This window comes from Mytilus californianus, unplaced genomic scaffold (genome assembly GCF_021869535.1).
Source record: "Mytilus californianus isolate M0D057914Y unplaced genomic scaffold, xbMytCali1.0.p SCAF_7, whole genome shotgun sequence".
Classification (NCBI taxonomy): domain Eukaryota; kingdom Metazoa; phylum Mollusca; class Bivalvia; order Mytilida; family Mytilidae; genus Mytilus; species Mytilus californianus.
Window position 1 is genome coordinate 20251304 of NW_026262723.1, and position 25745 is coordinate 20277048.

Below are 25745 nucleotides of genomic sequence, written 5' to 3' on the forward strand. Positions count from 1 at the left end.
TTCTAACAAAAAGTTTTGTTTTTCAAACCTGTATACCACCATTCCCCATATGAAATTATGATTTGGAAAATACTTTGAACGACAAAATTATTTTATACATGTATTTCTTTCTGTGTGACGTTTACATTTTCTGGCATCAAACATTGTTATATTTGATAGATGTTTTATGTGCTTCTTTGTTAAATGTTTGTTTGTTTTAAGATTGTGACACAGTGATGACTGCTGTACCCATATTTTGACAATGTTACCTATTATGTCTGTTTTTGTTCCCGCATCGTTGTAAATATAATGGAATTTGATGCGACTGTCATACAAGCGAGAGGTTTAGCGCTATAAAACCATGTTCAATCCACCATTTTCTACATTTGAAAATGCCTGTACCAAGTCAGGAATATGACAGTTGTTGTCGATTCGTTTGATGTTTTTTATCATTTGAGTTTGCCATTTGATTGAGGACTTTCCGTTTTGAATTTTCCTCGTAGTTCAGTATTTTTGTGATTTTACTTTTTTTGGAGACAGATTTGCAATTTATAGGTCAGACTGTTGATTTATAAAAAGAAAACTTGGTGATTTATTGCATTATTCAAAATGTTTAAATAAATACCAAATTTTTGTGTTTTTAGAATCATTTTTTCAACTTGGCCATTTAAGGGGAGATAACTCTTTTAGTAATTTTTTTTATATACTGGACTGATAGGGATATTTGAGTTTTTTACTTGTTTCAAGAAAACAAGTTCGGTGACACCATTTTTCTTTTAATTTTCTTAAAGCATGTTATAAAACCTATCTTCTCATATTTAATTTCAAAATTCTATCTCATAGATTTCTTTTTATGCACAAAAATGTGTTTATTCATGAACAATCACAGCAAATTTGGACAATTTCGTACGACACGTGGCTTGAAAAAAGCACAGTGACCCATACTTTTTATTATATTTTTGGAAAAAATCATAGAAAAAACGTTATTTTGGCAAAGTATAAAAAAATTCTATCTGAGGAAATATATACCTATGATCTACCTTAAAGGACCATTAGGAAGGATTTGACTCTGGTCACTTTTTCATCAAATGCTCTAAAATCTATATCCTTATCTTTGATTTATAAAGCTAGTTGCAATAAATTCTGTCTCTTTTTCATAGGTTGACAAAGCTGTAGGATTATCTCCTGGAGAATTCACCTTTAAAATGGCCTTAAAAACTGCTGCCAAGAGAAAACTACAAAAAGCTAAGCAGATTAGTTTACAAGCAAAGAGGAAACGTCTGGTAAAAAAAATGTCGAAGAGTTGTAAAGAATCAACTAAGGAAATTCATGAAGGTGTTACCTACTCTGAAGCTGCTGAATTACATCAAGATGAAGAATTAACCCAAACAACAGAAATTCCAAATAGATTGAAACTGCCAGAAAATCCCTTCACATATGTTGTATTTGATACTGAAACAACTGGCAGAGGGAGAAATAGTGACATTTTGCAGATAGCAGCTGGTCATGACTTTAATGTTTATGCTCAGCCACGTTGTGAAATTTCTGACCAGGCATCTGCTGCGAATATGTTAAGATATGATAAAAGAACAAATACTATGTTCCATAGAGGTATTCCAGTTACATCAAAACCTATACAAGAAGCTCTTTTGGACTTTATTGACTATTTAAAGAAAGTCCCTAAACCTGTACTTGTAGGGCACAATGCCTGTAGTTTTGACATTCCCATTATTTGCAATAGAATGGCTGAATTCAAATTATTTGCAGAATTTTCGTCTCATGTTTTTGGTTTTGTTGACACTCTGAAAATTTCAAAAATAATCTTCAAAAAGTCTGATGTTGGCAACTACAAGCAGGAAAATCTGGTCAGTAAACTTCTCACCAACTGCACGTATCAAGCTCATGGTGCGAAAGAAGATGTAAGAGTATTGACTACTTTATTTACGGAAAAAATACAGAAGGAAGTCCTTGATGAAGACCTTTTTCACATATGCTTTCATGATGTGAAGAAAAGATATGATAAAATTTTACAACAGAAATGTATATCATTAGCAGCAGTGACGAAGTTGGCCAGAAATGGTGTCTCTCCACTTCATCTTCAATTAGCGCATAAAAGAAACTCTGGTTTAAAATTATTATTAACTGACCTGCATATAAGATTAACCAACAAGAACTTAACATCTATGATTAGTTTTCTGGAGAAAGAAGAGTGAATTTCACGTTGTTTAGTGTTAGCATCACGTACATACATACGCGTACGGACAAGGGTAAAACTTAATGCCCCTCCACTACTTGGGTATGATGTTATGAGGGTGTGACAGTTATAGAAACTTGGGTATGATGTTATGAGGGTGGAACAGTTATTGGAACTTGGGTATGATGTTATCAGGGTGTAACATTTATAGGAACTTGGGTATGATGTTATCAGGGTGTAACATTTATAGGAACTTGGGTATGATGTTATGAGGGTGGGACAGTTATAGGAACTTGGGTATGATGTTATCAGTGTGTGACAGTTATAGAAACTTGGGTATGATGTTATCAGGGTGGGACAGTTATAGGAACTTGGGTATCATTTTATCAGGGTGTGACATTTATATGAACTTGGGTATGATGTTATCAGGGTGTAACATTTATAGGAAATTGGGTATGATGTTATCAGGGTGTGACAGTTATAGGAACTTGGGTATGATGTAATCAGGGTGTAACATTTTAAGGAACTTAGGTATGATGTTATGAGGATGAAACATTTATAGAAACTTTGGTATGATGTTATCAGGGTGTAACATTTATAGGAACTTGGGTATGATGTTATCAGAGTGTAACATTTATAGGAACTTGGGTATGATGTTATGAGGGTGGGACAGTTATAGAAACTCTGTATGATGTTATGAGGATGTAACAATTATAGGAACTTGGGTATGATGTTATCAGGGTGTGACCATTATAGGAACTTGGGCATGATGTAATCAGGGTGTAACATTTTAAGGAACTTGGGTATGATGTTATGAGGGTGAAACATTTATAGAAACTTGGGTATGATGTTATCAGTGTGTAACATTTATAGGAACTTGGGTATGATGTTATCAGGGTGTAACATTTATAGGAACTTGGGTATGATGTTATCAGGGTGGGACAGTTATAGGAACTTGGGTATGATGTTATCAGGGTGTGACAGTTATAGAAACTTGGGTATGATGTTATCAGAGTGTGACAGTTATAGAAACTTGGGTATGATGTTATCAGGGTGGGACAGTTATAGGAACTTGGGTATGAAGTTATCAGCGTGTAACATTTATAGGAACTTGGGTATGATCTTATCAGGGTGTAACATTTATAGGAACTTGGGTATGATGTTATCACGGTGTAACATTTATGGGAACTTGGGTATGATGTTATCAGGGTGTAACATTTATAGGAACTTGGGTATGATGTTATGAGGGTGGGACAGTTATAGGAACTTGGGTATGACGTTATCAGGGTGTGACAGTTCTAGGAACTCGGGTATGATGTTATCAGGGTGTGGCAGTTATAGGAACTTCGGTATGATGTTATCAGGGTGTAACATTTATAGGAACTTGGGTATGATGTTATCAGAGTGTAACATTTATAGGAACTTGGGTATGATGTTATGAGGGTGGGACAGTTATAGAAACTTCGGTATGATGTTATGAGGATGTAACATTTATAGGAACTTGGGTATGATGTTATGAGGGTGTGACAGTTATATAAACTTCGGTATGATGTTATGAGGATGTAACATTTATAGGAACTTGGGTATGATGTTATCAGGGTGTGACAGTTATAGAAACTTGGGTATGATGTTATCAGGGTGTGACAGTTATAGGAACTTGGGTATGATGTTATGAGGGTGAAACATTTATAGGAACTTGGGTATCTATGATGTTATCAGGGTGTGACAGTTATAGGAACTTGGGTATGATGTTATGAGAGTGTAACATTTATAGGAACTTGGGTATGATGTAATCAGGGTGGGACAGTTATAGGAACTTGGGTATGGTGTTATCAGGGTGTGACAGTTATAGAAACATTGGTATGATGTTATCAGGGTGTAACATTTATAGGAACTTGGGTATGATGTTATAGGAACTTGGATATGATGTGATGAGAGTGTAACATTTATAGGAACTTGGGTATGATGTTATCAAGGTGGGACAGTTATAGGAACTTGGGTATGATGTTATCAGGGTGTGACAGTTATAGAAACTTTGGTATGATGTAATCAGGGTGTAACATTTATAGGAACTTGGATATGATGTTATGAGGGTGAAACATTTATAGAAACTTGGGTATGATGTTATCAGGGTGTAACATTTATAGAAGCTTGGGTATGATGTTATCAGGTGTAACATTTATAGGAACTTGTGTATGATGTTATTAGGGTGTAACATTTATTGGAACTTGGGTATGATGTTATCAGGGTGTAACATTTATAGAAACTTGGGTATGATGTTATCAGGGTGTAACATTTATAGAAACTTCGGTATGATGTTATGAGGGTGTGACATTTATAGGAACTTGGGTATGATGTTATCAGGGTGTGACAGTTATAGGAACTTGGGTATGATGTTATCAGGGTGTAACATTTATAGGAACTTGGGTATGATGTTATCAGAGTGTAACATTTATAGGAACTTGGGTATGATGTTATGAGGGTGTGACAGTTATAGAAACTTCGGTATGATGTTATGAGGATGTAACATTTATAGGAACTTGGGTATGATGTTATCAGGGTGTGACAATTTTAAAAACTTGGGTATGATGTTATCAGGGTGGGACAGTTATAAGAACTTGGATATGATGTTATCAGGGTGTGACAGTTATAGGAACTTGGGTATGATGTAATCGGTGTAACATTTATAGGAACTTGGGTATGATGTTATGAGGGTGGGACAGTTATAGAAACTGCGGTGTGATGTTATCAGGGTGTAACATTTATAGGAACTTGGGTATGATGTTATCAGGGTGGGACAGTTATATGAACTTTGATATGATGTTATCAGGGTGTGACAGTTATAGGAACTTGGGTATGATGTTATGAGGGTGAAACATTTATAGGAACTTGGGTATCTATGATGTAATCAGGGTGTGACAGTTATAGGAACTTGGGTATGATGTTATGAGAGTGTAACATTTATAGGAACTTGGGTATGATGTAATCAGGGTGGGACAGTTATAGGAACTTAGGTATGGTGTTATCAGGGTGTGACAGTTATAGAAACATTGGTATGATGTTATCAGGGTGTAACATTTATAGGAACTTGGGTATGATGTTATAGGAACTTGGATATGATGTGATGAGAGTGTAACATTTATAGGAACTTGGGTATGATGTTATCAAGGTGGGACAGTTATAGGAACTTGGGTATGATGTTATTAGGGTGTGGCAGTTATAGAAACTTTGGTATGATGTAATCAGGGTTTAACATTTATAGGAACTTGGATATGATGTTATGAGGGTGAAACATTTATAGAAACTTGGGTATGATGTTATCAGGATATAACATTTATAGAAGCTTGGGTATGATGTTATCAGGTGTAACATTTATAGGAACTTGTGTATGATGTTATTAGGGTGTAACATTTATTGGAACTTGGGTATGATGTTATCAGGGTGTAACATTTATAGAAACTTGGGTATGATGTTATCAGGGTGTAACATTTATAGAAACTTCGGTATGATGTTATGAGGGTGTGACAGTTATAGAAACTTGGGTATGATGTTATCAGGGTGTGACAGTTATAGGAACTTGGGTATGATGTTATGAGGGTGGGACAGTTATAGGAACTTGGGTATGATGTTATGAGGGTGTGACAGTTATAGAAACTTTGGTATGATGTTATGAGGGTGTAACATTTATAGAAACTTGGGTATGATGTTATCAGGGTGTGACAGTTATAGGAACTTGGGTATGACGTTATCAGGGTGTGACAGTTATAGAAACTTGGGTATGATGTTATCAGTGTGACAGTAATATGAACTTGGGTATGATGTTATCAGTGTGTGACAGTAATATGAACTTGGGTATGATGTTATCAGTGTGTCACAGTAATAGGAACATGGGTATGATGTTTATGATGGTGTGACAGTTATAGGAACTTGGGTATGATGTTATCAGGGTGTGACAGTTATAGGAACTCGGGTATGATGTTATCAGGGTGTGACAGTTATAGAAACTTGGGTATGATGTTATCAGGGTGTGACAGTTATAGAAACTTGGGTATGATGTTATCAGGTTGGGACAGTTATAGGAACTTTGATATGATGTTATCAGGGTGTGACAGTTATAGAAACTTGGGTATGATGTTATCAGGGTGTGACAGTTATAGGAACTTGGGTATGATGTTATGAGGGTGAAACATTTATAGGAACTTGGGTATCTATGATGTTATCAGGGTGTGACAGTTATAGGAACTTGGGTATGATGTTATGAGAGTGTAACATTTATAGGAACTTGGGTATGATGTAATCAGGGTGGGACAGTTATAGGAACTTGGGTATGGTGTTATCAGGGTGTGACAGTTATAGAAACATTGGTATGATGTTATCAGGGTGTAACATTTATAGGAACTTGGGTATGATGTTATAGGAACTTGGATATGATGTGATGAGAGTGTAACATTTATAGGAACTTGGGTATGATGTTATCAAGGTGGGACAGTTATAGGAACTTGGGTATGATGTTATCAGGGTGTGACAGTTATAGAAACTTTGGTATGATGTAATCAGGGTGTAACATTTATAGGAACTTGGATATGATGTTATGAGGGTGAAACATTTATAGAAACTTGGGTATGATGTTATCAGGATGTAACATTTATAGAAGCTTGGGTATGATGTTATCAGGTGTAACATTTATAGGAACTTGTGTATGATGTTATTAGGGTGTAACATTTATTGGAACTTGGGTATGATGTTATCAGGGTGTAACATTTATAGAAACTTGGGTATGATGTTATCAGGGTGTAACATTTATAGAAACTTCGGTATGATGTTATCAGGGTGTAACATTTATAGGAACTTGGGTATGATGTTATCAGGGTGTGACAGTTATAGGAACTTGGGTATGATGTTATCAGGGTGTAACATTTATAGGAACTTGGGTATGATGTTATCCGAGTGTAACATTTATAGGAACTTGGGTATGATGTTATGAGGGTGTGACAGTTATAGAAACTTCGGTATGATGTTATGAGGATGTAACATTTATAGGAACTTGGGTATGATGTTATCAGGGTGTGACAATTTTAAAAACTTGGGTATGATGTTATCAGGGTGGGACAGTTATAAGAACTTGGATATGATGTTATCAGGGTGTGACAGTTATAGGAACTTGGGTATGATGTTATCGGTGTAACATTTATAGGAACTTGGGTATGATGTTATGAGGGTGGGACAGTTATAGAAACTGCGGTGTGATGTTATCAGGGTGTAACATTTATAGGAACTTAGGTATGATGTTATCAGGGTGGGACAGTTATATGAACTTTGATATGATGTTATCAGGGTGTGACAGTTATAGAAACTTGGGTATGATGTTATCAGGGTGTGACAGTTATAGGAACTTGGGTATGATGTTATGAGGGTGAAACATTTATAGGAACTTGGGTATCTATGATGTAATCAGGGTGTGACAGTTATAGGAACTTGGGTATGATGTTATGAGAGTGTAACATTTATAGGAACTTGGGTATGATGTAATCAGGGTGGGACAGTTATAGGAACTTAGGTATGGTGTTATCAGGGTGTGACAGTTATAGAAACATTGGTATGATGTTATCAGGGTGTAACATTTATAGGAACTTGGGTATGATGTTATAGGAACTTGGAAATGATGTGATGAGAGTGTAACATTTATAGGAACTTGGGTATGATGTTATCAAGGTGGGACAGTTATAGGAACTTGGGTATGATGTTATTAGGGTGTGGCAGTTATAGAAACTTTGGTATGATGTAATCAGGGTGTAACATTTATAGGAACTTGGATATGATGTTATGAGGGTGAAACATTTATAGAAACTTGGGTATGATGTTATCAGGATGTAACATTTATAGAAGCTTGGGTATGATGTTATCAGGTGTAACATTTATAGGAACTTGTGTATGATGTTATTAGGGTGTAACATTTATTGGAACTTGGGTATGATGTTATCAGGGTGTAACATTTATAGAAACTTGGGTATGATGTTATCAGGGTGTAACATTTATAGAAACTTCGGTATGATGTTATGAGGGTGTGACAGTTATAGAAACTTGGGTATGATGTTATCAGGGTGTGACAGTTATAGGAACTTGGGTATGATGTTATGAGGGTGGGACAGTTATAGGAACTTGGGTATGATGTTATGAGGGTGTGACAGTTATAGAAACTTTGGTATGATGTTATGAGGGTGTAACATTTATAGAAACTTGGGTATGATGTTATCAGGGTGTGACAGTTATAGGAACTTGGGTATGACGTTATCAGGGTGTGACAGTTATAGAAACTTGGGTATGATGTTATCAGTGTGTGACAGTAATATGAACTTGGGTATGATGTTATCAGTGTGTGACAGTAATATGAACTTGGGTATGATGTTATCAGTGTGTCACAGTAATAGGAACATGGGTATGATGTTTATGATGGTGTGACAGTTATAGGAACTTGGGTATGATGTTATCAGGGTGTGACAGTTATAGGAACTTGGGTATGATGTTATCAGGGTGTGACAGTTATAGAAACTTGGGTATGATGTTATCAGTGTGTGACAGTAACAGTAACAGGAACATGGGTATGATGTTATGAGGAAGTGACAGTTATGGGAACTTGGGTATGATGTTATGAGGAAGTGACAGTTATGGGAACTTGGGTATGATGTTTATGAGGGTGTGACAGTTATCGGAACTTGGGTATGATGTTTTCAGGGTGTGACAGTTATGGGAACTTAGGTATGATGTTTTCAGGGTGTGACAGTTATGGGAACTTAGGTATGATGTTTTCAGGGTGGGACAGAAACAGGAACTTGCAATTGGATATGATGTTATGAGGTTGGAACAGTTTTTGGGACTTTAGTAGAACAGATATGACAGGGGTGACAGATATAGGACCATTTGTATTTTTGGCTGTCTAATGGATTGGTTACAAATGAAGATTTCTGGTAGTTTTGGACCTGCTTATATCCTATTGTTTTTTTTTTTTTTTTAATTTACATTGTTCATGTAAAGAACATTTATTTTTCAAAAAGATAAAAAAAAATTATACTTCAATTTCATTGTTCTTCTTTGAGTATATAAGTGTTGCACTGACCATTCAACTGAAGGGGAAGGCCATAGTGCTACTTTTGGAAAAAAATGACGAGATCCCCCAAACAAGTTTAATGGTCGTCTCTTACTTCTGAAAGGTTGACAATTTTTCACTTTAAAAAATTCCATCTAAACTTGCATAAATACTGTAATCACCAACACAATCACCAACAAATCCATATCAAGGAACAAATGTGAAAAAAAAGACAGATACAAATGTACATGCCAATCACACATAAACACCACAAATCAAATAATGGGGTATACAAAACAGAACTTCATTGAACTGATTTTAATTTATAAAAGTATGTGAAAGTTTTCATATTACAGATATAAAAAAGAAAATGTGGTATGATTGCCAATGAGACAACTCTCCACAAGAGACCAAATGACACAGAAATTAACAACTATAGGTCACCGTACGGCCTTTAACAATGAGCAAAGCCCATACCGCACAGTCCGCTATAAAAGGCCTCGAAATGACAATGTAAAACAATTCAAACAAGAAAACTAACGGCCTAATTTATGTACAAAAAATGAACGAATAACAAATATGCAACACATAAACAAAGGACAACCACTGAATTACAGGCTCCTGACTTGGGACAGGTACATACATACAGAATGAGGGAGGGGGGGGGGGGGGTAAACATGTTAGCGGGATCCCAGCCCTCCCCCTAACCTGGGACAGAGGTGTAACAGTACAACATAAGAACGAACTATAAAAATTAGTTAAAAGAGGCTTAACTCATTAGATGGATAAAAATACAAATACTACAAATATAGGTGGACGTGGCCGGGTACTTGTACACCCAAACAACAAAAAGACACAAGTACAGATCTGAGAGTACTCGCAGTTACTGACAGCTAGTTCAAAGACACTAACAACTAATAAAAAAATCATGCATCTAAGACTAAATTATCAATCCGTATACATCCAACATCCAATGCATTTAGTGTAAAGATGGATTTAGGTCTACATAACCACATTACTTATTTTATATATAATAAACAATACATATACAGCTGGTTTGTGTTCCCTGGCCATCTTCTGTTTCGTCTATCCTCATGTACAATTGGAGAAATCATACCAGAAATCTATCTTTCTCATGCAGGGCTTTTTCCTGCTTATTCATAAATATTTGTACAATATTTGTTGGTGTCTAGATTGAAATGAATGGAATAAACACGGCTGCTGTACATGACTTTCATAGTCAAAACGTATGTCTTTTCATCCAATTGCTGCATGCAAACAATTTACCAAACATTGGGCAATAAAGAAATACTCGTTACTCTCAATGGCAATCAGAATGTTATTCTAAGATTCAAAATATAACAGTTTGAAGCACGGAAACAAAATACGTGTTTCCTTCAAAATCAGATACTTGTACATGTAATACAAAGTTTGACCAAAGTTAAATACCCCCCCTACCGGCAGATAGATGTGGGCATAAAAGGTAAGTTAATCACTATTTCCTCTCATTGGTTATGATAAATCATAAAGTGTTACAAGACAAAATGATTCTGTGAAAAAAGAAGCTATCAAATATGACGTTGACTGTGAAATCATCTTTGAAGATCCTCAAAAAATACATTTTTGCATTTTACAGAGATGACATGATGAAGATATAACGCCCATTTCTGTAAAAACCGAAAATACTAAAATCCCTAAGTTCTCAGTTTTTTACAAAAACGGTGGACTGGGAAACAGTATATTTTTTGGCTTTTTGTTGCCATGGCAACGGTTTTATTTTCATAACAACGGTTTTATAATAACCCAAAAAATTTTGTTTTTGTTTTTTAGTACTTTTTTATGAACTTTTGATTTGAAATTTATTATTAATGAATGGACAACAATTGTTTATTCATGTTTTATTCAGTTTTATTTTCCTATTGTCACTTGCATGCATTATTGAATAAGTAGAGTTCGAATAAAGTTTTCCCTAAAAATCGTCGAAAATCGAAATTTTGAGCTTTTTTCACAAAAAAACGGGACGGGTGATATTTGATTTTTTTTCATTAAATGATCGGGTACTCCTCCCTGAACAAAATGATATATCATATTGGTATAATATCACTAAGAAAAAAATCCAGGTATCATGCAAACCTTACCTTAACTTTCACCAGGAACTCTCAAAGATAGATATTTTAAAGCCAAAGAGCGTATAAAAAAGGATAGGAGTGAAGAGCTATATGACCAATAAAGGAACTACACATTCGCCACATTCCTTATGTACCTGTCCAAAGTCCGGAGCATGTAGTTCAGTGGTTGTCGTTACTTAAAAAGTCTATTACATTTTATAAATTGCTTTGTTATTAATTATGCCGTTAGTTTTCTCAATTGAATATTTTCATATTTTTCATGTCGGGGCGGGGCCTTTTATAACCGACTTTACGGTTGCAGTATTCTTTCATTATTGAAGGTCGTGCGGTTGCCTATATATAACCGCTTACATCTTTTTAATTTGAACTTTATTGAACAGTTGTTATACACTTATCCGGGAATTACATTTAGCCCGATAATTTACTCTTACGAAATACTCTTATCCTAGAAATTTCATTTTTATCAAAAAAATATACTTACAAGTATTAACAAGCGGTTCTATTATTTGAGATCGTAAGTTATATTGATGAATTGTATTTTTTTATGCATTTACTATTAATTTAGTTACAAATTCATTTAACTAATACCGAAATAAGAATCATAGCTGCCGAGATCTAAAATGATGTCTCCCATGTATCTGTTACCCCTTAGAAAACTTGAAATAGGAACCAGCTCTAGTTCGCGCTATTTCCGAAGTCCGTTATCAAGATGAAGTTTTCAACAATATTGATGTTGTTTCACTTTTTATTATTTCTTCTGATGAAAAATGTCAACACTCACAGAAATGAAAAAGAAAAGGTATGTATTAATTATTTGTGGCTATTTTTTAATTGATAAAAAGCTTGTACACACAATTTTAATCATCATGGATCAGATTTTTCTGAATTTTTCCCTTGTTCCATTGGTGTTAGGCAGGGAGAGAATCTCTCTCCTTTGCTTTTTTCCATTTATCTAAACGATCTGGAATTGTTTTTACAGAATAATAATATAGAAGGTTTGTGCACTATCTCTGATGAGTTAGAAATAGAGTTAAATGTTTATTTAAAATTGTTTGTCATTTTATATGCTGACGATACTGTCTTAATGGCAGAATCTCAGATAGATTTACAAAGACAACTGGACTCCTTATATGAATATTGTGAGTTATGGAAACTTAAAGTAAATGTGCAAAAAAGTAAGATTGTAATTTTTTCACAAGGTAGACTACCGCAGAATATTGTTTTTAAGTATGATAATATAATACTAGATATTGTGAGTGAATTTACTTATCTTGATGTATTACTGTCTAGGTCAGGAAATTTTTCAAGAGCTAAAAAAAAGCAATGTGAAAAATCAACACATGCTTTGTACGATATTATTCGAAAAGGTAGAGTACATAATCTGTCAATTGAATGCCAACTTGATCTATTTGATAAAATTGTGAAACCAATACTACTGTATGGGTGTGAAGTTTGGGGTTTTGGAAATAATTCAATAATCGAGAGGGTTCATATTAAATTTTGTAAAATATTACTTGGAGTAAAAAAGTCTACTCCTGATTTTATGATTTATGGTGAATTGGGAAGATATCCATTAGATATTTCAATCAAGTTACGAATGATAAATTATTGGTTCAAGTTGGTAACTGGAAAACATGACAAATTGCCTTATATTTTGTATAACTTAGCAACTGTCAAATATGGTACAAATATTTTATGGTTAAAACAAGTCAAATCAATTTTAGACACGTGTGGCTTGTCATATGTATGGAACAATATCTATTTTGTAAATAAAACATGGCTACATGTAACCATCAAACAGAATTTAATAGATCAATTCAAACAAAAATGGCAAGCAAGCCTACAGGAATCACCAAAAGCATTAAATTATCGTTTATTTAAAGATACTTTGGAGTTTGAGAAATATTTAAATATTTTGGATGACAGGCAGATATCCTTATTTTTTAAATTTCGAACTTTGAACATGAAATTTCCAATAGAAACTGGAAGATGGCAAAACATAGAAAGAGAAAACAGAAAATGTGTATTGTGTAATTCAGATGCCATTGGTGATGAATACCATTACATTTTTAATTGTTCAGCTTTTGATAACTGTAGAAAACAATGTATTGCATTTTACTATAGAAATAGACCAAACACTTTGAAGTTTTATGACTTAATGAATTCTAAAAAATGTACAGAACTGAACGAACTATGTAAACTTATTAAGGAGATTAATAACAAATTGAACTTTTCTGGGTGAAGAATTGTGAATGCCTCTATCTACTTTCGTACATTATTTATTTATGTAATTGTATTGAAATATGTATAATTATCTCTATACCTTTGTAATTTGGTTTATGAGAATAAAGATATATATAGTGCAAGGAATATGCCGAAATCTTTTTAACATATAAAATTCTTTCATGTCAAAACAATTAAATCCAAATGATAAAGAGATAAACAAGAAACTTTTTTTTTTAAACTTATACCGCTCCAACCATAACCCAACTTACCCTATTTGATTATATTGACATGTTCTCAAATACCGAAAATACAGAAAATATAGTGTGAGGGTTCAAGAAAAAACTTTAAGGTTTGTCGAGGAAGAAAAATTCGTAAGATATCTTAAGTTTAGATAGGTAATTGTTCTAAACCTCATAACTCATTTAATCTATGATTTTGAACATCAAACTCTTACATTTATATGACAACGGGACGATAATTTTATTTTTGAGAGGGTGTAAAAGGGGGAGGATTAAAATTTTTGTAACTTAATACTTCATTCTTTGTGGATATGAGAATAGGTGTGCATACTTTTGTAACAAATCTAACAAAGGTGATCCCACAATACCTTATACTCTATATTTCAATTTAGCCGGTGATTAAACATTTGTAGTAATTATTCAATCGGAAAGTACAGCATCAAATACTGTACAGCAACATAAACATTATCACAAATCAAATTTAAATATTACTGATCCGACAGAAATAAAAAGATATCATATTTTTTTTTTTGTTCTGGGATTTTATAATACTATTTAGAGGGTACACCGTGTATACATATAATACATAAAAAAAAAAGAGCGGATCGATTGGTTTGAGCGTGCTCGTATTTAAATGAAATTCTGGTAAGCTCATACTTGTATATTATTTATTTTTTTCCCTTCTCAATAACTAGATACAATATGAGTTTACAAATACGACCGATTTATTTTACTTAAAAAAGTGTTTTCTCATTTAAATGGATATTTTGATATATATGGACCTTCGTATTTTCCTGGAATAAAATTCAAGTAATTTAATTGATTATATTATACACTTACAGTGTATACAAAAAAATCTTGAGCTATACTCCAAAGGTACCACCGCTCTAAGCCCTCTTTGTTTGTTTTAATGTATCAAAATAAGCAGTATATGCAACTGAACCAACCATTACAAAATTAATAAATCTGTCAACATTCAGTCATTACCGTCTCCTCAGACTGCGGCTTTCTTACTACCTGATTGGAAGATATTACTGACGCTGTAATAATTAAAGTTCTTTGATTGGTTGGGACAATTCAAACCTAGTAAATGTCTTTTAATCCCGTAGAGTGTCGGATCTGAACTAATTTAGTAATTAGATGTGCCTGGTTCCCAATCATGCATATCGGTACAGCACAGGTAACACTTATCTATAATAGCCGAATCTCCTGAAGATTTGTAAACACACACGTGATTATTTCAATCCAGTCGCTCACTGTTACGTACATTTTATACGTGAAAACATAAGAAAACTTTTAGGAAAATGTTTTTTTCTTAGGTTATATTTATTTATACTCAGTAAGAAAATCTAAAGGCAACACAAACATTTTAAAACGGAGATATCAAATAATTTCTTTTCGATTAATATTAATTTACACGAGAATTTTTATCTCTGAGGGCGGGGGCGGGGGCGGCGGTACTTCGACCTTTCTATGGCAGGGGTGAGCAGCTGAGACATCCAATACCCCACCCTTTATATATATATATATATATTGAATGATAAAAGAACATACATGTAGTTACCCTAGCTATCATATATTTTTTTACAATAAGTATATATACCTGCACATAGCTATCATTGTTACGCTATTTCATGGGGAGATACTAGTAAATAGATTTGACAAATATCTTAAACATTTACGAAAGTGATTTTAGAGACATCTATACACAATCTCTGGTGATTTTAATTGCATCTGTAAAAAAAATATCGACATCTGATTAGTTTCAGATTCAATCATCAACCTTGTCTTATATTTCACCTAAATTTCTCGACCTCATGCAATATCATGAAGCTTCAAATAGTGATCTATCCCAGCGACTCATCCCTTCCACTCATTACATAATAAGTGCCCCCGCACACACCCCAAGTTCGTTGGGCTAAGTTGGATGTTGTCTAGATCTACCTAGCTAGCTCTTCCTAGCAAGATAACAGACGTTGAAGAACAGAAGGTTAAAAATATATCTAAAAGGGAATATTAGAAGAACAAAAAACTACTCTCAGACGATAAAAGCAATTATACGTGTATGCTAACATATTTTAAGCAATGTTTAATTTCTATGAATGATTTTTAAGGAGATGTGAAGTATACATAATTAATTTAGACAGCAGCCCAATTAAGCAACAAACAAAACGTGACAATTTACTTCTAAAGTTCAATCTACGGTCTTCTTCAATGGACATGTCATTACAACATTTTAAAGTTTTTTTATCCTCCCAAGTCTAACTATAATATATAGAATAGTTGTGAATATGTGAGCCACAATTTGTTCCTGTGAAAAAAGTTCCAGTGGAACAAATATCACAGGAAATATATTCTGGGAGAACTTTTTTCACAGATAATTTCTATATGATTTGTTCCATCTCTATAAAATAAGTTCCACAATTTACCTTGTGAAATAAGTTCTGGGTTTGTGAAATTTGTTCCTTACCTAGTGAAATACGTTCTGGGTTTGTGAGATTTGTTCCTTACCTGGTGAAATAAGTTCCTTGTCTGTGAAATATGTTCCACTAGTTATACAAGTTATCTTTAATACTGAGCATTGTTATCAGTGAGTTTAAAGTTATAATTCAAGTACATTATAAAAACATGTATTAAATTGATAATGTAATAAATAAAAGGTGTAAACATCCAATATGGATTCTGTGGAGTATAGCAAAATGTTTAATTACATTATCCATAAAAAAAAATACCAAAATGACAATAATTTAATGAGTCAGAAAAGCGAAGAATAAGAAAAATCCATCAGAAAATTTTTATAGATCAATCATTTATTTATGAATATTGCAATTCAACATATGCTACTTCATATCATAATTTGTAGAAAAATGAAATAGTGTGTTTTAAATATTTATCACAGTTGTTAATCATAGTTATGCATTTGTTTTTTAATCATATTATCTACGTACAATATACATGATATTGAATTTCTGAAAGATTTACCTTATTTTGAATGTTTTCGTGTTGTTTAAAGACTTCAATGTTGAGTATTAAATTTGTCAGGTACAACTATAGAATGTTTTGCTTGATATAAAGTTAATGCATCATGTTAATTTATTACCTAATAAAGAGTATTTTACTGTTTTATTAATATTTCTATATTATTTGCTATTTTTCTGCCATTTTTTGTTCCATGGTTTATTGCACTGGAAATTATCGTTCTTTTGCACCTGTGTGCAGTCTATTGCACTGACCTGTTATGACCTCTTATTCTGAAATCTGATTAGTTTAAAGGTATTCATGTTGTCCAATCAAATTGGGTATTTTAAACGTTCTTGGGTTTATTGTTTGATCGTTTATTTAATATGTTGACTTTAATGATTTCTTGTTATTTAAATTACTCTGATTTCATGTTCGTTTTATTGAATTTCTAAAGTATTGGTTGTACATGTATGCTCCTTACACATTATAATTAATACAGTTGTTACTTTCATGTGTTTTATTTCTAAAAATTTGCCAGTTAGAACTGACTCAGTATGTATTAGGTAATAAAACAGTTATTGAATGTGTAACAGTGCAATAGATCAAAATATATTTCCCTCGGTATGAAGATCAGCTCATTGTTCTATTGCCCTCAGCCGTTGGCTTCGGGCAATAGAACAATGAGCTGATCTTCATACCTCGAGAAATATATTTTGATCTATTGCATAGTTACATATTAAATAACTGTATACTATAACACCCGGAACTTATTTAACATTTAGTAAACAAATTAGTTCCGGAACAAATTTTACAGTGCTGGAACATATTTGAAAGGCCATATAATTTGCCTCAATTTGGGATAGACTCTTGAATTTTGAAAGAGTCAAAATATGATGAACGGATCATATAAACCCGAAGGCAAATATAATACAAGCCCAAACAAAAAAATATAAACAAGTCTAAATTGAAAACAACGTTCAAACCTATGATTGCGTTGCCAATGGATAAAAACCGCAATTTTTATACGTGTGCATGCACAACAAATTTCTTGGTAGAGGGGTCTAAATACAGCACAAAAAACATTTAACAACAGACCAAATGAGTGAAAAAGTATATTTTAACAACACGCATTTGACTAGCAGGTCGAACCACTGATGTTCTTAAACCCTGCTGACTATATGTATATATAGTGTCTAAAATAGCATCAATCAACATTCAATCTTTCTAGGCGTGGATCAGTTTGAAGATTAACTGATGCAGTTACTAAATTAAATTATATGAATGCCTAAGAATGTAACTTTAATACACTAATGAGTGTTATAAAAATAATTGTTATATTTTATATATTCACGCAATATTTCGCTCATAGAATTAGCTTCATCAGGCGCGTGCAGCCATCCAGGTAAAAAAATCGGAGGCTGTAAAGAAATTTTTGCAGCTTAATATACATGTCTTTAATATATTTTTGCAGCTTATTGTACATTGCGATTCTTAAATCAAAACAAATAATTGTGTTAGTAATAATCACCGGTCATTTTATACCAAAGGAAGAAACTGTCTAATCACGAGACACCTCTTAAGGACAGGACATACTTTTGAGAATATCACCTTTCAAATAATAAAGGTAAACCAAAATTGGAACACCCAAAGTAGAAAGCAGAGAGAAAGATTCTGAATGCATCAGCTACGTACTCTTGACCCTTATGGACTAAATGAGAGACATGAAAAACAGTTTTATCCAAAACCAAAGGAATAAATCCTGAACTTCATACTATTTAACTAACACAATTATTTAGTGTTAACTAGTCAGCAAGGTTTAAGAACATCAGTTGTTCGACCTGTTAGTCAAATGCGTTTTGTGAAAATATACTTTTCACTTTTTGGTCTTTTGGAAAATGTTGTTTGTGCTGTATTTAGACCCCTCTACCAAGAAATTTGTTTTGCATGCACACGTATAAAAATTGCGGTTTTTATTCAACGCAATCATAGGTTTGAACGTTGTTTTCAATTTAGACTTGTTTATATATATATAATCTATAATACCCGGAACTTATTTAACATTTAGTAAACAAATTAGTTCCGGAACAAATTTTACAGTGCTGGAACATATTTCCTTATAATGTATATTCCGGGTATAAATTTTCTGTGATTTAAATTCCGGTGGAACATATTTCATAGGAAATAAGTTCCGGCAGAACAAATGTCACGCCGGAACAACTTGTTTGTTACAAAAAATAATTCAGATATTACTTGAAGCTATGAGCAGGGTCAGGAACAAACTTCTAATGTTTGTTTTGGGGTTTATTGACTATTTATACTAGACATGCTATATGAGAGAAAGAGAAATAAAAGAAAATTATAAATTTAAAAGACGAAAATACTGTTGGCATTTTAAAGGATTATTCTTAATTGTATGTTTTCTACAAGAATTGTAAAACAAGTATAAACATACATATACTATGATCATAAAACAAAAAGCCATTTATATGTCAACATACGAACGGTCTCCAAATAAAAAAGATTATGTCAAGCTTTTAAGGGTAAGTATGATAAGGGCCTTATTCGTCATCCAACATTTGATGGTATAGTAAATAAATATGAAGATATTTACCAGTAAAACAATAACAAAAGATACAGTATCAAGCTGTATGCTTAATAAAGTTTTTGGTCAAATTTGTTGAATCTCTTATGTTGATGGCCTCATAGTGAACTTAAAATAGTTTTGCAGAACTTATCACCTTCTTTATAACCAACGACGTCCATTATAATTTGAAAAAGAATGGCGGCGAAACTACTATGTTTTGAATTGCAGGCGCTTACAATAGGTCTTATATAACTAATTACCCGTCTCACGACTCTGAGTATTTTTCATCAAAAAATATAATCAAGAAGTCCAATAAAACCAAATAATCTGAAAAAAGAAACATTTAATTGTAAGGATACTCATTATTCAAATATAGAAAAAGAGGCGTGGGGCATTCCATATTGCAGTCCAACTACAATGAATAGACAAAATCTTCATCGACAACAAAAATAACCATACATATATGTGAAGCTTTACATTTTAAGGATCATTTTTGAAAAGATGTGAGATACCATTGGAAATATATTAATTGTGTTCTTGTATGTTTAAATTTTACTACGTTTCACTCTCTACACTTTTCGATGACTATTATGAACGAAAAACTTCCAGGTGGAAGCGGCCATACTTTTCTAACACAAATAAATAAGCAAACAACCAAAGAAAAAGTCAACGAACAACTCCGATATCTGTTTGAAAAAAAATAATCGATAAAAAGACATTACCCCTCCATTTCCAGTGTTAATACTTTCCCCAAAAGAAATTGGTAAATCTAAAAAATTGTAAAAGCCTTTTATAATTTTTGTAATCCACTACAATTTACATACAATTCTGAACGAATTAAACTACAGAGAGAAAACATTATCCACTTTCATCAGCTATGAGACGGCTAGCTTTTTAGAAAAGCTATTACTTGTTACTAATAAGCCTTCAAATAGATATTTGAAGGCTTATTAGTAACAAGTGCCTTGTAATCTAGCATCGTGTTTCAAACATTTTAACTTTCTTCAATAGGTTATCATACGATAAAAACTATCATAATATATCCCAAAGTTGTATGGTTTTAAAACAGATATTCAATTTATTCAATTCCTGAAATACAATCGCTATAGGTAATCGTTTTATTGCTGCTCATTCTGAAATTCAACATTAGCAAAAGCTTCATTCTCTAAATGTTGTATATAGCTTTTTTCAACTGAATCCATGATTATGAAATAGATTTATTTAATGATACAAGTGGGATCATTTTTTGGTTTGATCATTTTGTATGAAATACATGGGATAAAAAAAAAATAGTAATTATAATTCAAATTGGATGACTAATTGATTGTTATTTGCTTAAATAAATGTGGTATGAATGCCAATGAGACAACTTTCCATCCAAGTCACAATGTGTAAAAAGTAAACAATTATAGGTCAAAGTATGGCCTTCAACACGGTGCCTTGGCTCACACCGAAGTCCAATTGCAATTTGTTATGAATATTCAGGAGAGAAACTATAAACAATACAGTAGGCACGTATTGCATGGTATGTCGACTGGAATGAATGGTTTGAAATTTGGACTGCCATAACAAAAAATAAAAAAGGAGCATTAATACATATTTTCCCTTCATAACAAATCAGCATGTGCGCAGCCAAAAAAAAAATGCAAAGGAATAGTAATTTTTTTTCATCATCTCAAAGTCAGTGAGGCCTTGAACACAGAGCAAAAAAAAAAAAAAAAAAAAAAGGAGCATATACATTTTTTATCTTTTTACATATTTCCGGGATAAGGGTACCGACATATTAAGTAAAATTGTAAGCGAAATTTTTCAGATAAATTTCGATAAAGGTATAATCTAAAAAAAAAAACATAAAACATTGTTAATCTTTATTTAGATAAAGGTATACACATCGTCGCATTATATATGACTTGAAAGTGAAATGTTTTGTTTATTGGAACATATTGGCCACACGACTTTAAAACGGAAAAGCATTTAAAATAAAAAATGTGAGCAGTTTGCACAGAATATACGAAATAGATATATATATGAATACATATATACAAATATGTTATTTTGATGAGAAAGGGAAGACTTCTGAAAGCATCGCAGTTACTGACCGCTTTTCCCTGCATCACATGTTTTCCCTTCATAACATATTTCCGGCATAAGAGTACCGACATATGATATAAAAATTACAGGCTAATTTTTTTAGACTGATAAGGAAAACGGTCAAATTAAAAAAAATAGCATTGTTAAGTCGCTATTTCTGTTTACTGTGTATTGTAAAACAGTTTGGGGTAAATAATAATATATTCAGTCCGTTTAGAACGTTCAAATATACACAATTTACACATTGTTCAGTCTTTTTTTTCTTTTTTTTTTCTTTTTGTTATATTTTAACCAGTCTTGCAAACAGATTCGGGCATAAGGAAACATCCTGTTCGCTCGACTGTCCGTTTGATGTGAGCAGTTTGTAAAGAAGGTAAGAAACAAAATTGTTTTATTTTGGAAAGAAAGGAAAGGCAACTGAGGGAATTTACTTACCCTTGCAACAAATATTTTCCCTTCATAACATTTTTTCCGGGATAAGGGTAAGACATAAAAAGTAAAATTGCGAGCTAAATTTTCCTGACCAACTTACACTGTAAAAATAACGCTTAAATTTAAATGTAAGTGTTACATGTTTAGGTCTAAATATGTTTAAGATTGTGTTTAAATTCTATAGGGATGGCTCCCTAAAGTGTATTTGATCATTGCATGTTTAGATTTTAAACATGTAATGCCTATCTATTGTGTTTAGGTCCTAAACGTGTAATGTCTATTGTGTTTAGATCATAAACGTGTAATGTCTATTGTTCTTTTAATGATTCATCTACCTTGAACAGGTGGCGCTGCTAATAAATAATATTTGAAATCAAACAAAGGAAAAATGAGGTCCTGTTGGCAAATATTGATGCCGATACCAATGTGACAGAGTGGTGAAATATAATTCGTCATAATCATTTACTTTTGAACTCATTCATATGAGAAGCGAGTCCAAAATCATCTTGGACATTTCAATGGGTTTATGTTTTAAATTTGTAACACTAGAAATAGTGTAGGTGCAAACGGACACAATTCGTCACAAACTTCAAATGATTATCAATAGGGACACCTGAAATCAAAACAATATGTACATACCTAAGCGCGAAAATTCCTAAACATTAAAAATTTGAGTCCCTCAATCCCTAGGCACATAAATTTTTAAAAAGCTTAATGCGTATAGATAAAAGTGTTTAGATGATTTTGGTTTTTCAGAAAGTGGGACAAGAATGTGCTCAGGATTGTGTTTAGGATATAAACGCTATTTGTGTAGTGTAGATAGAGGTATAATAAAAAAGATTATAGTATTGTTTAATTGATATTTCTATTAACTATATTGTGTTTTTTTAGTGTTGGAAAAAAAGTTATGGGTATTTAGGAGTCAGTCTGTCCTCTCGACTTTCCTTTTAGAACGTTAAAAAATATTACAAAAAAGTATTGTGTTATTTTATCAAAAAGCGGAGACACCCGAAATCATTGTAACTAATATTTACATAACTCCATTGCATATTTCCGGGATAAGAGTACAGACATAAAAAGTACAATTGCAGGTACATTTTTGCAAACTTATTCGCATGCAAATCTAATATAGAAATATTCGTTGTTTTATCGTTATTTCTATTAATTGTGTCGTATTTGTTTTACGTCTTGCAAGCAATTTTTAGGGTATATAGGAATCATTCTTTCATACCGATATAACATGTTACTTTTATTATTCTTCCCTTAGTTTATTTATTTTGTATTTACATTGTATCATAGGTCAAATTTATTTGTTCAGTGTATGTTCAATGGTGTTAATATGTCCTTTGATTGAGTTAAGCTATTTCAGTTGATATTGTATAGTGTGTCTTTCTATGTTGTGATGTTACACTATTGTTTCAGAAAAAGGGTGAAGGTTTGGTACCATTAAAACGTTTAAACCCGCTGCATTTGTTTGCACCTGTCCTAAATCAGGAATCTGATGTTCAGTAGTTGTCGTTTGTTGATGTGGTTCATAAGTGTTTCTCGTTTCTCGTTTTTTATATAGATTAAACCGTTGGTTTTCCCGTTTGAATGGTTTTACACTAGTAATTTTTGGGGCCCTTTATAGCTTACTGTTCGGTGTGAGCCAAGGCTCCGTGTTGAAGACCGTACTGTGACCTATAATGGTTTACTTTTATAAATTTTGACTTGGATGGAGAGTTGTCTCATTGGCATTCATACCACATCTTCTTATATCTATTTCCACACGACTGTCCGTTTATAAGTTTAAGTATTTAAAAAGGTATGATATGAGTAGTTGTACAGAATATAAGAAACAATATTGTGTCATATTTGGGCAGAAAGGGGAGAAAACGGAAAGCATCGCAGCTTTCCCTGCAACACAAACTTTCTCTTTACATCATATTTCCGGGATAAGAGTACCAACATAAAAAGTCAAATTGCAGACTGCTTCGGAAGGAGGTATGATATGAACAATATAACATGGTCTTATCGTTTCTTTTTCCGTTAACAGTGTCGTAATTTTACATGTCTTACAAACAAGTTTGGAGGTATATATGCATTATTCTGTCCACACTGCTCAAGGCTCAGTTCAAAGCGCAATTACTTTATTTATATGATGCCAGCAGTTTCGCAAGTTTACAAGAAACTTGGTTTCATTCCGGAAAGAAAGGGAAAAAAAACCAACAGCATCAAAGCAACTATCCACTTTCACTGAATCATACATGTACTTTTCTTTAATAAAATATTGACGGGTTAAGAGTACTGACATTAAAAATAAAATTGCAGACTAAAACCAGACTAATTCAGATGAAAGTAAAAACTATCAAAAGACATATAAATATTTATAAGATAGTCTTATCTATATACATAATATTGTTTTCTATTTCGTACGTGTTTTAAACGATGTTTAAGGTCAACAGAAATTATCATTTCCATATAATCGTGAGTTGAATACGTAAAATGATTTGTGAGAAGTGTTAACAGAAAAATTAGAATTTTTTTTTTTTATATCAGCCTTAATTTTTCAGACTTATTTATATACATGTAGCTGTAATATGATAAAGTGTTATTATAAATACATTTTATCTTATCTCTGTATATATATAGTGAGCCGTTTCTTAGGGAACCGAGGGTTTGGCAGTAGCGGACTTATCTTATTTTTTGTAGTTCTGCAAAACAGCTGTTGGTCGTATGTTTTTCCGTGAAATGAGAACTCACTTTTTATTTCCGAGATAAGAGTATTGACATACAGTAAAATAGTAGACTATATTCAGAATCTTCTATATACATTGTAGTCTGTCTCATATATTCGAGAGAAAATATGTTGCTGCATTTATCGGATAAGAGTTTATTCATTAAACTAAAATTACAAGATACCTAATAGCCTGAATCGCTCACCTGTCAAAAATATATCTTGCATTGTTGATTATTTTATAGTTCCAACCTATCATAGTTTTCGAGATAAAAGGCAAACATCGCGAATAAGTCAAAAGTCGTCATTTTAGGAGGGGGGGGGGGGGGGGGGGGGGGGGGGTATTCTTGAAAGGAGTCATTCAAAGAACCCATCTGATTATTTTGGTGGAAATGGGAAATAAGTAAAAATTGATATTCTGAGCATTTTTTGCGCGAATGATTTATTTCTCTATCTATTATGGTTTTCTAGATATTAGACAATTAATACATATAATTCCTATGTTCAGGTAACATGGTTTTTAGACATGGCAGCCATGGTGGTTGAATTTTAAGAAGATAAAAAACACGAACAAAAAAATATAATACTATCGCGCTCATCCATATATATTAAAGATATCCTGAAATTTAAATACTGAAGGACCTTTAAAAATAAATCAATTTTTACCGATTATTTGGAAAGGTCATGAAATATTTCAGGATATCCTGAATTCGAATTATGAAGGTCCTGAAATACTTTAGGATAAAAAACAAGAGATGTGGTATGATTGCCAATGAGACAACCATCCTCCAAAGTTCAAATTAAGTGGTTGTATTTGCGGATTGGCTATTCATTTCCATGATTCAAGATTCAATAGTTTATTAAAGTCTCACCACATACATACAAGTATAAACACATTATAATATCAAGTACACAATATAAAAATTTAGAATGCATGTGCCATTCTTAAAAGAACTATGAGAGACTGGTATATACAATTATAAAACAACAGAATTAAAACATAATTTTGTTATTTACACAAAACATAAAAGTGCAATATCACCATGCACATTCAAGGATAAAACCTGTTACATATACATAAAAAAAAATAACAATGATTTTTTAACAGTA

The 25745-nt window shown here is 32.7% G+C and overlaps 2 protein-coding genes across 5 annotated transcripts in view; one reads left to right on the forward strand and one right to left on the reverse strand.

Moving 5' to 3' along the window:
• The window catches only part of LOC127709914 (beta-1,3-galactosyl-O-glycosyl-glycoprotein beta-1,6-N-acetylglucosaminyltransferase-like), a 74300-nt gene extending 57741 nt beyond the window's left edge, over nucleotides 1–16559 (reverse strand). The window contains exon 1 of the mRNA XM_052215617.1: nucleotides 16363–16559. The gene's annotated coding sequence lies outside the window, so the exon portion shown is untranslated. The remainder of the gene's footprint in view (nucleotides 1–16362) is intronic.
• On the forward strand, nucleotides 1146–9182 carry LOC127709924 (uncharacterized). Of its 4 annotated transcripts, XM_052215629.1 has the most exons (3): nucleotides 1146–5420; nucleotides 7886–8890; nucleotides 8930–9182. In XM_052215629.1, the coding sequence occupies exon 1, from the start codon at nucleotides 1185–1187 to the stop codon at nucleotides 2190–2192; it is 1008 nt and encodes a 335-aa protein (XP_052071589.1). In that variant the 5' UTR covers nucleotides 1146–1184; the 3' UTR covers nucleotides 2193–5420; nucleotides 7886–8890; nucleotides 8930–9182. The 4 variants fall into 4 exon arrangements, 3 of the variants coding, with proteins under 3 accessions (XP_052071589.1, XP_052071588.1, XP_052071590.1); XM_052215628.1 differs by having other exon boundaries at nucleotides 7886–9182; XM_052215630.1 differs by having other exon boundaries at nucleotides 1146–4149; nucleotides 7886–9182.
• Nucleotides 16560–25745: the final 9186 nt, after the last annotated feature.

Coding starts and splice junctions, on each gene's coding strand:
- LOC127709924 (XM_052215628.1), top strand. CDS start 1,185: ATGGCCTTAAAAACTGCTGCCAAGAGAAAACTACAAAAAGCTAAGCAG.